At 26.5% G+C, this 14,087-nt stretch overlaps 2 protein-coding genes across 3 annotated transcripts in view; one reads left to right on the forward strand and one right to left on the reverse strand.

Moving 5' to 3' along the window:
* Nucleotides 1-248: 248 nt before the first annotated feature.
* Nucleotides 249-10,634, forward strand: LOC117168393 (26S proteasome regulatory subunit 7). Of its 2 annotated transcripts, none has more exons than XM_033354017.1 (7): nt 249-448; nt 538-575; nt 2,524-3,006; nt 3,117-3,281; nt 4,954-5,120; nt 9,827-10,254; nt 10,400-10,634. In XM_033354017.1, the coding sequence occupies exons 1-6, from the start codon at nt 376-378 to the stop codon at nt 10,203-10,205; spliced, it is 1,305 nt and encodes a 434-aa protein (XP_033209908.1). In that variant the 5' UTR covers nt 249-375; the 3' UTR covers nt 10,206-10,254; nt 10,400-10,634. The 2 variants fall into 2 exon arrangements, with proteins under 2 accessions (XP_033209908.1, XP_033209909.1); XM_033354018.1 differs by having other exon boundaries at nt 10,406-10,634.
* The window catches only part of LOC117168392 (cytochrome P450 302a1, mitochondrial), a 12,228-nt gene continuing 8,453 nt past the window's right edge, over nt 10,313-14,087 (reverse strand). Inside the window, exon 8 of the mRNA XM_033354016.1 lies at nt 10,313-10,492. Coding sequence (XP_033209907.1) covers nt 10,385-10,492 — 108 coding nt within the window. The 3' untranslated portion in view covers nt 10,313-10,384. The remainder of the gene's footprint in view (nt 10,493-14,087) is intronic.

Consider the following 14,087-nt stretch of genomic DNA (forward strand, 5'->3'; position numbering starts at 1 on the left):
ATCATCCTTTTTAAATAGATTTTTATCTATTTTAGAGATTGTAGAGAGCAAGTAACAAATTTCTAATATGTCCTAACGTTTTTATACGAGAGCGATCAGAAACAATTTTGGTTATTTTTTGTACTTTTGTTATTAGGTTTTTAAAAGTTTTTTTCATGAAATTGTTATCTACCTTGATAAAATAATTCAGGAAAGTGCCACCAGATCGCCAGTATCGAAATTTGAAATCGAGTACCTTTCTTTCCTACTATTTACTCGCAGGTCAAATTTTTCGCTTGTAATCGGCTGTGGAAACATAACCTCTAAATCATACAATTCATAATTTCTGGAACTGAGTTGATAAAAGTTTTTGTTTGTTCGTAATAAAAGCTGAAAATGCCGGATCACTTGGGAGATGACATGCGAAAAGTCAAAAGCGAAGAGGAAAAGGAAGAAAAGGATATAAAACGTGAGTAGCTGTGACTTTACACGTTGACATTTTCCTCCTGTCATTCATCAAATTTCCACTAACTTCTTTCCTTTTCCTATTTATTTCAGCCCTTGATGAAGGAGATATCGCCCTGCTGAAAACTTATGTGAGTTTTTATAATAATTAGATTTTTAAGTGAATTTTCTTTCTTGATATCCAGTTCTTTTTTTGTAATCCAAAAGATCTTGGTTTGCTATCGCTTCTTCGTAAAAAATAGAGGTAACTGGTTTTGCAGGATATAATAGTAATACGATATTTATTAATATTAAATTTAATAATGTGGTTGAAAATTCAACCATTTTGTTAGAAATTCATCCTTTTTAGTTTAAAATTCAACTACTTAATAGAAAATTCACTTTTTTGTTGAGAATTAATATTTTCGGGTTCAAAATGTTTCAGTTTTGTCAGTTTCGTAGAAAATTGATAAAAAAATTATATTTCTTGATTGCAAAATATTTCTTGATTGCATATTCTACCCTTATACTGAAAATTCATCTCTTTGCGTAGAAAGTTAGTTTTATTGGGCGAAAAATTAATTTGTTTTGCTAGAGGATTTACCTGTTTTTTATTTAAATTTAAAATCTTTCTTGGTAAATAATTCAACCATTTGATGGAGAGTCGAACTGCTTTGTTAAAAATTCAATTTTTGTATAAAAAATTTATTATTTTAGTTGAAAACTTATCTCTTTTGTTGGATGTTTAACTATTTAGTTAAAAATGGGTATGTTTTGATGCAAAGTTATCTTTCAATTAGAAAATTAATCTTCTGGGTGTAAAATTCACCCTTTTAATTAAAAATTCGGCAATTTCGTTTAAAAATAATCCTTTTTTGTTGAAAACTCGCCTTTTTTGTTAAAATATAAACTGCTACATTGTACGTTCAAATAACTTAACTTTATTAGAAATTTAACGAAAATAAAAATGAAATAAACATATAATTTAGATATTTGAAAATATTTAAATTTTGAATTTAGCGATTTCAAAAATTTGTTTAAGCTTGTAATTGTATAATTTTGATATTTTCTAATTTCAAAATTTAGAGGTTGGAAATTCACGTGTAAAAATTTCAAGACTTTTAAAAACCTATCAATTTCTAATTTTGAAGACTTTAAATTTTTGAAATCGATAAATTAAATATTTGCAAATATCTAAATTATTAAATTCACTAGTATAAAATGAAAACTAAAAATGTACAAGCTTGAGTGATTTAAATTGAAACTAATGATTATTCCTGAATGTTAAACGCTGCTTTAATTTCAAATTTTCAAATTTATAAAATTTCATTAGATTCGACATTTTTTTATTCTGAACAATTTATGTAAATTTAAAAATAGAGAGTATCATGCTGAAATCATAAATTGGGTTTTTTCGTATTCTGAATTTATAATCGGCCATGTATTAAAAGGCTTTTTTTTAATATAAAATTTTGTAGCATTTAAATTAACCTTTTCTAGTTTACAATAATTAAAGTATCAAAGATTTAAATTAAAAAAATTACCATTTTAAACATTTTAAATTTAAAGGTTTGAACGTTTACATTCTAAATTCAAATTTATACAATTTTGTATTATTTAAATTGAAACTAAATAATTTGAATTATGTTAACATGAAATTATTCCAATGCTAACCTTTTCTATTTCACCATTATTTATCTATATAAGATTGTAATTGAAAATTGTATAATTTAAAAATAAATTGTGTTTGAAGCAATAAAATGTTGAAAGTTTTATTTCTAAATTCAATTTTCTGAATTTCAGTTATTTGCAGTTATCATTCATTTGATTCTATTAATTCAAATATTAATTTTATAAATTAAATTTGTTTATACGCTACATGTTAGCATAAGTTTATTTTTGGGAGATCAATTTAGGTTAGCGTAAGCAAGTCTTGAAATATTCTCAAAAATTGTTTATTTTCATTTCTTAAATAATACAAAATTTTATTAACCATTGTTAAATTGACAGATTTTACGTGAAATATATTTTCCTTGTTTTGGGAGTTTCTGAAATGAAAGTAGGTCAATAAAAATTGCAATTTCAAAATGTTCTTTTCAGGGTCAAGGGCAATACACGAAAAGTATAAAAGCCGTAGAGGAAGATATCCAAACGGTGATAAAGCGAGTAAACGAACTTACCGGAATTAAAGAATCTGATACTGGTCTTGCACCTCCAGCACTTTGGGATCTTGCAGCTGATAAACAGACTTTGCAAAATGAGCAACCTCTGCAAGTGGCTCGTTGCACGAAAATCATCAATGCTGATACGGACGATCCAAAATACATCATTAACGTGAAACAATTCGCAAAGTTCGTCGTCGATTTGGCAGATTCCGTAGCTCCCACTGATATTGAAGAAGGAATGAGAGTTGGTGTTGATCGTAACAAATATCAAATTCACATTCCCCTTCCTCCCAAAATCGACCCGACTGTGACGATGATGCAGGTAGAGGAAAAGCCCGATGTCACGTACAGCGATGTAGGTGGGTGTAAAGAGCAGATAGAAAAATTGAGGGAAGTCGTAGAAACACCTTTGCTTCATGTGAGTAATCCAATCAATTTAATTGCCATGCACTTCTAAATCAAAATAATCTAAATCTCCTGTCTTATATTATCAGTATTCTTGAATCGAACTTGTGTTGTCTTTCACAGCCTGAAAAGTTCGTCAACTTAGGAATTGAGCCACCGAAAGGGGTTCTTCTCTTTGGACCTCCAGGCACGGGAAAAACTCTTTGTGCTCGTGCTGTTGCAAACAGAACTGATGCCTGTTTTATTCGTGTAATTGGTTCTGAATTAGTACAAAAATATGTAGGCGAGGTAAGGATTTTCATTTAAACTAGGTTTCGAATATTAATCTCTATAATAAATGGTAGAAAAAGGATTCTTTCTGTCTTACGGTCACAGGAAAATAAAACAAATTGGAGCTATCATTTTAACTCAATTTATTTCTAGACAAACTAAACTTCGACGACGTTTCGGCATCACTGCGTGCCTTTTTCATAGTATCTAAATTAATCATTATAATAGGCTGATACTGATTTTATCCTTCCGATAAAATTGACCTTGTTGTAAACGTGTTTAACAGTATAGAGGAGTGCAAAAAATTCACCCATGAATTTGAAATAAACAATGTTATAAACTACCTTGATTTGCAAATAATTAAAGCTCCAAATGTTTTTTTATTAACCAATTGGTACAAAAAACCGTCTTGGTCTGATAGATATCTCAGTTACAATTCACATAATTTATTTTGTCATAAAATCGGTTTCATTAAAAGTTTAGTTGATAGATGTGTCAAATTGAGTAACGTGCAATATAGAAAAGAAAATTTAAATTCATGAAATTTATAACAGCACTAATAAAAAGAATTAATGGATTGATACATATAATACATTTGATTTAAAAGTTACGCTACCGTATATACAAGGTCTCTCTGAACGTTCACGAAGTTCATTAAAATAATGTAACATAAATGTTTATTTCAAAAGCACTAACAATTTAGTTGACTATTTTTAAAGAAAAAAGAGAGTGATAGCGTTGCAAATTTGTCTGGTGTCATTTATATGATACAATGCAAATTTTGTAATAAAGTTTATATAGGTGAAGCTGGGAGGAGATTAAAAACTAGAATTGCCGAACATAAAAGAGACTGTACAATTGAGAATTTAAATACAGATTTGTCACAACACTCTTGGACTTTTAGTCATTATTTCGATTTTGAATTCAGCAATATTAAAATATTAGCTTCTGAAAAAACACTGATCAAAGACTTATTATTGAATCTATATTCATTAACAAATTTCGCAATATTTCTGTTAATTTACAAAATAAAATTTTTAATATTAATAAAATTTACCAAATCATAATTAATTAATGTCATCTTTGTTTAGTTACAAAAAATTTTTCTTTAAATTTTAAATTTAATTTAAGTTTGCGCTTTCTCATCAGTAGTTTTATGGAAACATTGCCAATCATTGCGTTTCATTTTATGTACTGCCTTTATTCTTATCAAAGATTTATCGCCTTAATCATCTCCTAGTCATATGTTCGCCGTTGTCCCAAACACTTCAAAGTTTTTTAAATTGTAAATAATGTATTCCAAAATTGGAATGATTGTCGTTTTTCATACAAATTGATTTAAACTAATGTATTATTATTCTAATATTTTTTACTCATAAATAATTTTTTAACTGTTTATATTTATTGTATGTTATGTATCAGCTTATTATAATTATTGATTTAGATAATATGAAAAAGGCACGCAGTGATGCCGAAACTTCGTCGAAGTTTAGTTTGTCTAAAAATAAATTGAGTTAAAATGATAGCTCCGATTTGTTTTATTTTTTGTGACCTTAAGACAGAAAGAATCACTTTTCTACAATTTATTGTATACATTGTCGGTCGAAGATTGGTCTGATTTGGTGTTCCAAATCCTTACATCATTTATCTCTATGCTGCGAGCTGTTTTAAATGTTAATTTCCTTGTCAGGGAGCGAGAATGGTGAGAGAACTTTTCGAAATGGCTCGAAGTAAAAAAGCTTGTTTAATTTTCTTTGATGAAATTGACGCGATCGGTGGTGCACGTTTCGATGATGGTGCAGGCGGAGACAATGAAGTTCAACGTACAATGTTGGAACTCATCAATCAACTTGATGGGTGAGTGATAATAACTTTTATTATAGTCTTATTCTTTATTGTATTTTTATAACTAACTACCGTATTCGTGGAAATTTAAAAAAACACACACAATTATCTAACGGATCAAATTTGGACAAGACATTCTCAAATGTTTCCATTCAAATTAAGAAACCATTTGAAAACAAAATGACAGGCTCTGGGGGCAGTGCCCCCACCCTTGAAAACAACCAAGGAAGGACAGATTATTGATATTCCCCCCTCTAAAATCGAGTAATTAAATTCGTCGGATGCTTACATTTTTTTAAAAATCGACCTTAAATCTTTACGAAATAATTGAAGTATTTGTGAAATATTTTTATCTATCTGGAGTGTTTGCGAAATATTTATCAAATCTTTGAAATCTTTGGAAAATCATTGTAATCTTACTGAAATATTTTGAAATTTTTGGGAAATCATTGAATCTGTGCAATATTGGCATTTATATTGCATTTTGAATGTACCCGAAATCCTTGCGAAATATTTGAAATTTTCAAAATCCTTAGAAAATCAATTAAATCATTGCGAAATCTTTCTGATATCTTTGGAAATCTTTCCTACATATTTGGTAATATTTGTGTAATAATTAAAATCTTTGTTCAGTTTTAGAAATTTATGTAAAATCTTTGCAAAATATTTGAAATCTTTGGGAAATCATTGACATATGTGTCAAATTCGTCGGATTGTTTAGATATTTTCAAAAAGCTATCTTAAATCTTTACGAAATAATTCACGTATTTGTGAAATTTTTTTATCCATCTGAAGTGTTCGCGAAATTTGTTAAATATTTATAAATTATTTGAAATCTTTGGAAAATCATTGTAATCTTTCTGAAATATTTCGAAATATTTGTGAAATTTTTTAGAAATCGTTGAATCTTTGCAATATTTTCAATTTTCTCAAACCTTTGCGAAATTATTGAAATCTTTGTGAAATATTTTGTATGTATCCGAAATCTTTGCGAAATATTTGAATTTGTTAAAATCCTTAGAAAATCAATTAAATCTTTTCGAAATCTTTTTGATATCTGGAAATTTTTCTGAAATATTTCATAATATTTGTGAAATCATTGAAATAATTGGGAAATAATTGAAATCTTTGAAATCTATCTAAAATCTTTTCGAAATATTTGAAATCTTTGGGAAATCATGTAAATATCTGTAAAAATTTTATGAAATCTTTAGAAGTCTTGGCAAAATATTTAATGATATTTGTGAAATCATTTAAATCTTTGTGCACTCTTTGAAATCTATCTGAAATTTTTGTGAAATAATTAAAATCTTTTTAATCTATCCTAAATCTTTGGGAAATCTTTCGGAAATCTTTCCGAAATATTTTTTAATATTTGTGAAATTATGGAAATCTTTGGAAAATCATTGAAATTTGTATGCAGTTTTTGATATTTATGTAAAATCTTTGCGAACTATTTGGGAAATCATTTAAATATTCTAAACAATTTTTGAAATTTTTTAGAAATATTTGCGAAATATTTGATATTTGTGAAATCATTGAATCTGTGCAATATTTGCGATTTTCTCAAATCTTTACAGATATATTTAAAATATTTTAAATCCTTAGAAAATCCTTTAAATCTTTCTGATATATTTGGAAATATTTGTGAAATTAATGAAACCTTTATGAAATGTTTAGGAAATTATTGAATTATTTGTCAAATTTTTATGAAATCTTTAGAAATCTTTGCGAAATATTTAATGATTTTTGTGAAATCATTTAAATCTTTGTGCACTCTTTGAAATCTATCAGAAATTTTTGTGAAATAATTGAAATCTTTGTGAAATCTTTTTAATCTATCTGAAATCTTTAAAATGTTTAAAATTCGTAGATAATCATTGAAATCTTTCTGATATCTTTGGAAATCTTTGCAAAATATTTGAAATCTTTCTGAAGTATGTGAGAAATCATTTAAATATTTGTGAAACTTTTATTAAATCTTTCTAAATATTTTTGGAATATTTGATATTTGTGAAATTATTGAAATCTTTGAGAAATCTTGAGAAATCTTTGTGCACTTAAATCTATCTGAAATATTGTGAAATAATTAAAATCTTCGCGAAATATTTGAAATTATTCGTAATCTTTAGAAGATCATTGAGATTTTTGTGGAATCTTTTTGATATCCTTGGAAATCTTAGCAAAACATTTGCATTTTTTTAAAAATATTCAGTTATATTTATGCAAATCGTTTAAGTTTAAGGAATATCATAGAAGTATTCGTGAAATTTTTTTCCTTGATCTGGTAAGGAAGATATGCTTTTCATAACTTACCATCAAAATTTAGCGCTGTTTAAACTAATCAATTATTAAATAATAATGAATTGAAATATTCGATATTTATCAAATACTTCTAAAACCTTTCTGAAGAATTTGGGTACGTTTATTTAAACAAAAAAGTTATTTTATAAGGCTATTGGACAGAAGGTCGCACCTCAAATGTCAATTGCCTTATTTTACTCTAAAAATACTAGCAATACATATTTTTTAATATTTTACATATTTTATAAATCTGCGTATATTTTCCAAGAATTATCTTAGGGACCGTACTTAAATTACGTGACGAATTATAGACCCTCTCTAAGACCTCCCACCCTCTGTAACTAACCTTAAACAAATATTTCTACCCCCTCCCGCTTACTGTGCGTAGACAGGGTGTTTGATGACTTAATTTTGAAAATTTTCTGATTTTTCCTTGACTGAAGATATAAATTTCAAATTTATTTTAAACCAAAAAATTTTTTCTACTATACAAGATGACTTCTTAACAAAATACTTGAATTTTCAACAAAATAATTAAATTTTGAATATAATAGTCAAATTTTTAACCTAAAAAGATAAATTCCCAACAAAAAAGTGTCATAGGTTATAATTCAATAAAAAAAGATGAAATTTATATTTCAAAAAACAATTTGATAAAAAAAGACGAATTTTTAACAAATAGAGATTTTTCACTCAAAAAAGAAATAAAAATTACTCTAAACTGTTGAATCTTCAAGCCCAAAGGCGAATTTTCTCTAAAAAAAAATACATTTTGATATAAAAATATGACTTCAGCAATAACCTAATTTCCCACGAAACTGATGCATTTTACCCAATAAAAATGAAACTTCAATCTAAAAAAAGACTTTTTTTTACCAAAAAAGAAGAATTTTAAACTAAAAAAGATCAATCTTAAAATAATAGAAAAGTGACATTTTCAGATACAAGATTAATTAAATTAACTTCCACCACAATAGTTGAATCATCAGTTTAAAGAGATTATGACCAACAAGAAATGGTTAAAAGTTCAACCAAATGGATGAATTTTCAACTAAAAATATATATCTTCAAGGGAAAAAATTATTTCTTAAAAAAAGTGATTCAACCATATCTTTCAAACAAAGTAGTTGAATGCGCAAGCAATAAAGAATAAATTTTAATCAAAAAGTTGTATTTTTATAAAAAAATTATATTTCTACTAAAACAGATACATTTTTAAAGCAAAACGATAACTTTAAAAAAAAAGTTGAATGATCTATTATGGAGATTTCCGTTATCTATTCGCGATCAAAATATGAATTTCTAAACAAGAAGTAAGTTTCGACGAAAAAAATTTAATTTTCTATACAGAAAGACGAAATTTTTTCAACCAAAAAAGATGAATTTTTAACAGAATAATTGAATTATTTACTAATTAGTTGCATCTTTATCTTTATCCAAGAAAGATGAAATTTATACTAAAATAGATAAATTTTTAACAAGAAAAGGACAATTTTTCTTTATGAACTTTCATCCAGAAAATATTTCAGTTAGTTTTTCAACACGAACATATAAATTTTAAACAAACAGTATAAAAATAGGAATTTTAAACCAAATTAAATTTTCTATGTAATCGTTTAATTTTCAACAAAACAGTTGCATTTTTTCCAGATGAACTTTTAAATCAAAAAGACAAATTTTCAAAACAAAATATTTTTCATCCAAAAATGATTTTAGTTGACTCATTAGCAAAAAAAAGTGAATTTTAAACAAAAGGTTATTGTTCTACGAAAAGAGCTCAATTTTTAACAAAATATTTGGATTTTCAACCAAAAAGGATTTCTTTTTAAGAAAATCGTTAAATTTTCAAGCAAATAATAAAACTTATAACTAAGAAGATAATTTTCAAGAGACCGTCCTCCCTCCTACCGTAACAAATTGTCTCGCCCCCCCCCCCCTTAAGCTCTTACGTAATTTAGGTATGGTCGCTAACATGTTATCATTTACTTTTTACTTTTTTTTCTTATTTACGCCCGACATGCACATTAGCTAGCGTATTGAATTTTACAGGCCCAAAAAAAAAACAAGAACATTTTTCGAAAAGTCTATATGTTCCGACTGGTAGAATTGTTTTTAGATTATGTGGTTTAAATATTACACGAAAGATTTCATTCTTGTAGACATATTATGGATCTGACGAAAACCCGAGTCATTTCAAGAGTCTTCAGAGTATGTTTTCCAAATTTGATCGTCAAATTCTTTTTTTTTTTTTTGTTTAATTTCCAAAGACTTTTTAGTTAAATTTAAATGTTGGGTAATAGGAATTTTAGTTTTAAATAATCTTGAATTTAATTTTGGAAATTTTAGTTTCTACGTGTGTGTAATGTCTAGAAAGAATTGAAAGCTCTTATAATCTTGTTGTTTCCTTTGCTCAGATTCGATCCAAGAGGCAATATCAAAGTATTGATGGCAACTAACAGACCAGATACGCTGGATCCAGCATTAATGCGTCCCGGTCGTCTGGACAGGAAAGTCGAATTCGGTCTTCCGGATCTTGAGGGACGAACGCACATTTTCAAAATTCACGCTCGCTCAATGAGCGTCGAGCGAGACATTAGATTCGAACTGTTGGCTCGTTTATGTCCAAACAGCACTGGAGCTGAAATCCGATCCGTTTGCACGGAAGCTGGCATGTTTGCAATTCGCGCTCGTCGCAAAGTTGCGACCGAGAAAGACTTCCTTGAAGCCGTCAACAAAGTTATCAAGTCCTATGCCAAATTCTCCGCTACTCCCAAGTACATGACTTACAACTAAAAATCGAAAGTGAATCGCACTCTGTGTCGATTAATATTCATGTCTGCGAGTAAGTTTTACATTAACTCAGTAATTTCGTTATTAACTAATAAAAGTTCTTATAAAAATAGAATTCAGACTTTTTTTATTCACTTTTATTGTAAATCACAGAGTATTTTAGATTTATTTCGTTGAGACTTTTATCTTTCATCAAGTTTCAGATTGATAGGCGCATCAGGCTTATTGATTAGTAAAGATTGGCAGCCGAGTTTTCCACCTCGCCAGGAAAATTTAAAATCTCTGCAGATCTGGAAAAAGTAATTAAATCATTAAAAACGTGGATGAGCAATGAGAAACCAGGAAACACGCGCGATTCATAAATATGTCATAAATATGCGTTATAATAATAAATAAATAAATCATAAATAATAAATAAATATGTCATGAATATTCGTTTTTAATCAATTCACAGGGTGACCGTTATGCCGGGAAATGACCGGGAATGTTATGAGGCTGGGAAATGACAGTGAATTTATTTTTTGACTCGGAATTTTACAAATTTGTACAAAAAGATTGTCCAACTTTGATTTCAACCGTTTTTCAATAATTCGTTAAATTTGTACCTTTTTCAAGTATGATATTCAATTTAGAATGCGTGATTAGAAAATCTTTCACTTTAAAAATGTTGTATTTTGATTCTTAAACGTACATTTTAACTTAATCATTTTCAAAATGCAGTTTTAAAGATTTCATTAATTAAAAATTAATAGCGTTTAAAATCGAAGATTTTGGACAAAGGACATTTTTAGTTGATCAACTGTGAATATAAATAAATTAATTATTTTTAAAATTGATCTGTAAATTAATATTTAAAATGTAAATAATAATTGATTTTACCAGACAATTTGGAATAAGTTTACAACTTTAGAATTTGAATACTTCAAAATTAAACTGTTTTATTTGGAAAGTCTTATTATTAAAACAAATGTAAAAGCCCAATTGAAACTTTTAAAACTGTTTTCAAATTGAAAATAACGTTAAAATAATATATTAATAATTAAAGGGTTTTATTAAATTAAAAATATTGTTTTAGTCTATAACTTATCATTCTTAATAAATAGCGATTATTCGTACCAAAATTTTGATGCAAATAACTCAGGGCTTAATTTAAAATAAAATATCGATTTTGGCAGATTTCGAATAAAAATTTTAGAAGCTTTTTAATAATTTTAAAAGGCTTCAGAAGAATAAAAAACAGTTCCTTGGAAAATTCAAAATTATTTTTTAATTTGAAAAAATTATTTTAAGAGAATGTTTAAAAAGATTTACAAAAAAAGAAAAAATTCGTATCAATTTATAAGTTAGATGTTTTTTATTTGACATTTTAACTGCATTTAATTTTAAACTGTTCAGTTGAAAGGTGTTAGTAGCTTTAATTTTATAACTGTAAATTATTGAGAATTTGAATACAATATTTTTCAATTAAAAAACTTATGCTCAAATTTAAAAAAATTTTAATATATGAGTTCCACTTTGAGTGCTTTAATTTGCAGCTAAGTTTTTATTGCTTCAAAAAGAACAGTTTTTAGCTTTATTTTTATTTTTTTATTTCATTGACCGTAAAAAATGTGTGCAAATTGGGGGAAAAACCGTGAAATAGCCTGAATTTTTTTTTCTTTTGCTAAAACGGTCACCCTTGAGTAAGTACATTACTTATAAGTTGCGATACCTAAAATATGGCCACCAACCCTATAAAAATAATACAAATAGATATTTTATTAAAATGATGATTTCACCACTGGAAATCATTTTTAAACTTCTAAACCTTTTAAAATGTCTTAAAAATCCTTCAAATTTCTGTGAAATGCCTTAAAATAATTACAAATACTTTGAAAACGTTAAAAAAAATTGTAATCCGTCTTGAGGGAGTTGAAAAAATTTTAAAGCCCGTAAATTATCATAAATTTGGCTGAAATACGTCAAAATCATTTAAAATTCCGCCTCATTTTTTAAACCTGTCGAAATTAATTTAAATTCTTAGACCCTTTTAAATCTTTTGAAATATTTCGTAATCTTCACAAATTCTCTGAAATTCATGAAAATGTTTAGATATCCCTCGAAATCTTTTAAAATAACTTAAAATCTAGTGAAAGCGCTGGAAATATTGTGAAATATTTCGGCAATCCTTAAAAATCTTTTCAAACAGTTTGTGGTCTTTAGGAATTTCTTGATTTTCCTGCAACCCACTTGAAACCTTTACCAGTGTTGTAAGATTCCATGAAATGTTTTAAAACCTATTAATAACTTTTAAAAAATCGATAGAAGCTCTCTCAATTCCTCGAAATCTCTTGAAATCTATTAAAATCACATGAAATAAGTATAAATTCCTCGGAATATTTGGAAATACTTCCATGATGGCCGCTGGACCGAGGAACCTAGAAAACCGGGAAATGATCGGCCGTTTCATGGGACCGGGGAAAACCGGGAAATAACAATGAATATGTTTTTTGACCGGGAATTTCACAACATTTTTAGAATAAAAATTGTGTCGAACTTTGATTTCAACTGTTGTAAAATAATGTTCTAAATGGTGATTTTTATAAATTTTTATATCATTTAGTTTAGAATGCTTAATTCGAAAATCTTTCACTTTAAAAATTTTCCATTTTAAATTTTAAATTTGTAAGCATCTATTTTAATTTAAAGAATTTTAAAATGCAGTTTTAATGGCTGAAAAAAATAAAAAATATAAGTTTTTAAAATCTGCCTGTGTTCGATTTTAACAGTTTTTAAAATAATTAGAGTGCAGTTTTGAGGATTTAGAAAATTAAAAGCATTTGAAGTTAAAAATTTTTGATAAAAAACAGTTTTATTTTATCAACTGTAAATATAAATTAATTAATTAATTAAAAAATGCATCTGTACTCTAAAGTATAGAAATCTGAACAATAATTTATTTGACCAAACAATTCTAGATCCGTTCAAAATTTGAGAATTTGCAGATTTTAACTGTTATTATTAATATAATTAATATATCATCTATTCCGTTAATTTTATTTTTAAATAAAAATTTTCATGATTTATCAATAATATATTTTTAATTCAGTGTAGCAGGTATTCCTTTATATTAAATGTAATAAATAAATTTATTGATATAATATGTCTAAATTATTTATTTTTTAACCCATTTAATTTGAAATTTCTGAATGTAAAAAAAGAAAAAGTATTTAATATTTAGCAATATTTCACTGTTCATTTAAGACGAGTAAATTGAAACCAAATATTTTAAAGAAAACAATTTGAAACTGAATTGTTTGACATAGAAAGCTTTGAATCTTTAGATTTTCGAAGATCTTTTAATCTTTTAGTGTTACAATTTTAATTGTTCTATTTAAAAAATGTTTAATTTATAAGTGAAATTTTTAAATTTTGATGCATAAATAACAATTGAACAAATATTATTTGTAGAAAAAATTTAAGTAATTTTATGAAATATGTAGAAGTTTTGAAAAGATTCAGAATTAATAAAAAACTTGAAATTATTTCACGTAATTTAAACTAAGTGTGCTAACTTTTTTCAGCAAATTAAATCAAATCCTTCAAATCTTTCATGTTCTTCTTTGATAATTTTTTAAATCTCTTGAAATATTCTTAAACTTTCTGTTACAATAATTTTTCAAAGTGAAAAATCTTTTACAATTTCCCTAAGGATCTTAAGAAAATTTTTATTCCTTTATAGTCTTTCACAGTTCTTAAAAAAATTCTAAATTTTTCGTTTGAAATCTGCAAAAGTCTAAATTTAATTTTAAATTCGGCTGTCAGTATTTGAAATTATTTTATGTTCGAAATTTAATTCGAATCTTTTTAAAACGTCTAAATATGTCTTATATTTATTATATTGAT

The sequence above is a fragment of the Belonocnema kinseyi genome, chromosome 2 (assembly GCF_010883055.1).
Source record: "Belonocnema kinseyi isolate 2016_QV_RU_SX_M_011 chromosome 2, B_treatae_v1, whole genome shotgun sequence".
NCBI lineage: Eukaryota > Metazoa > Arthropoda > Insecta > Hymenoptera > Cynipidae > Belonocnema > Belonocnema kinseyi.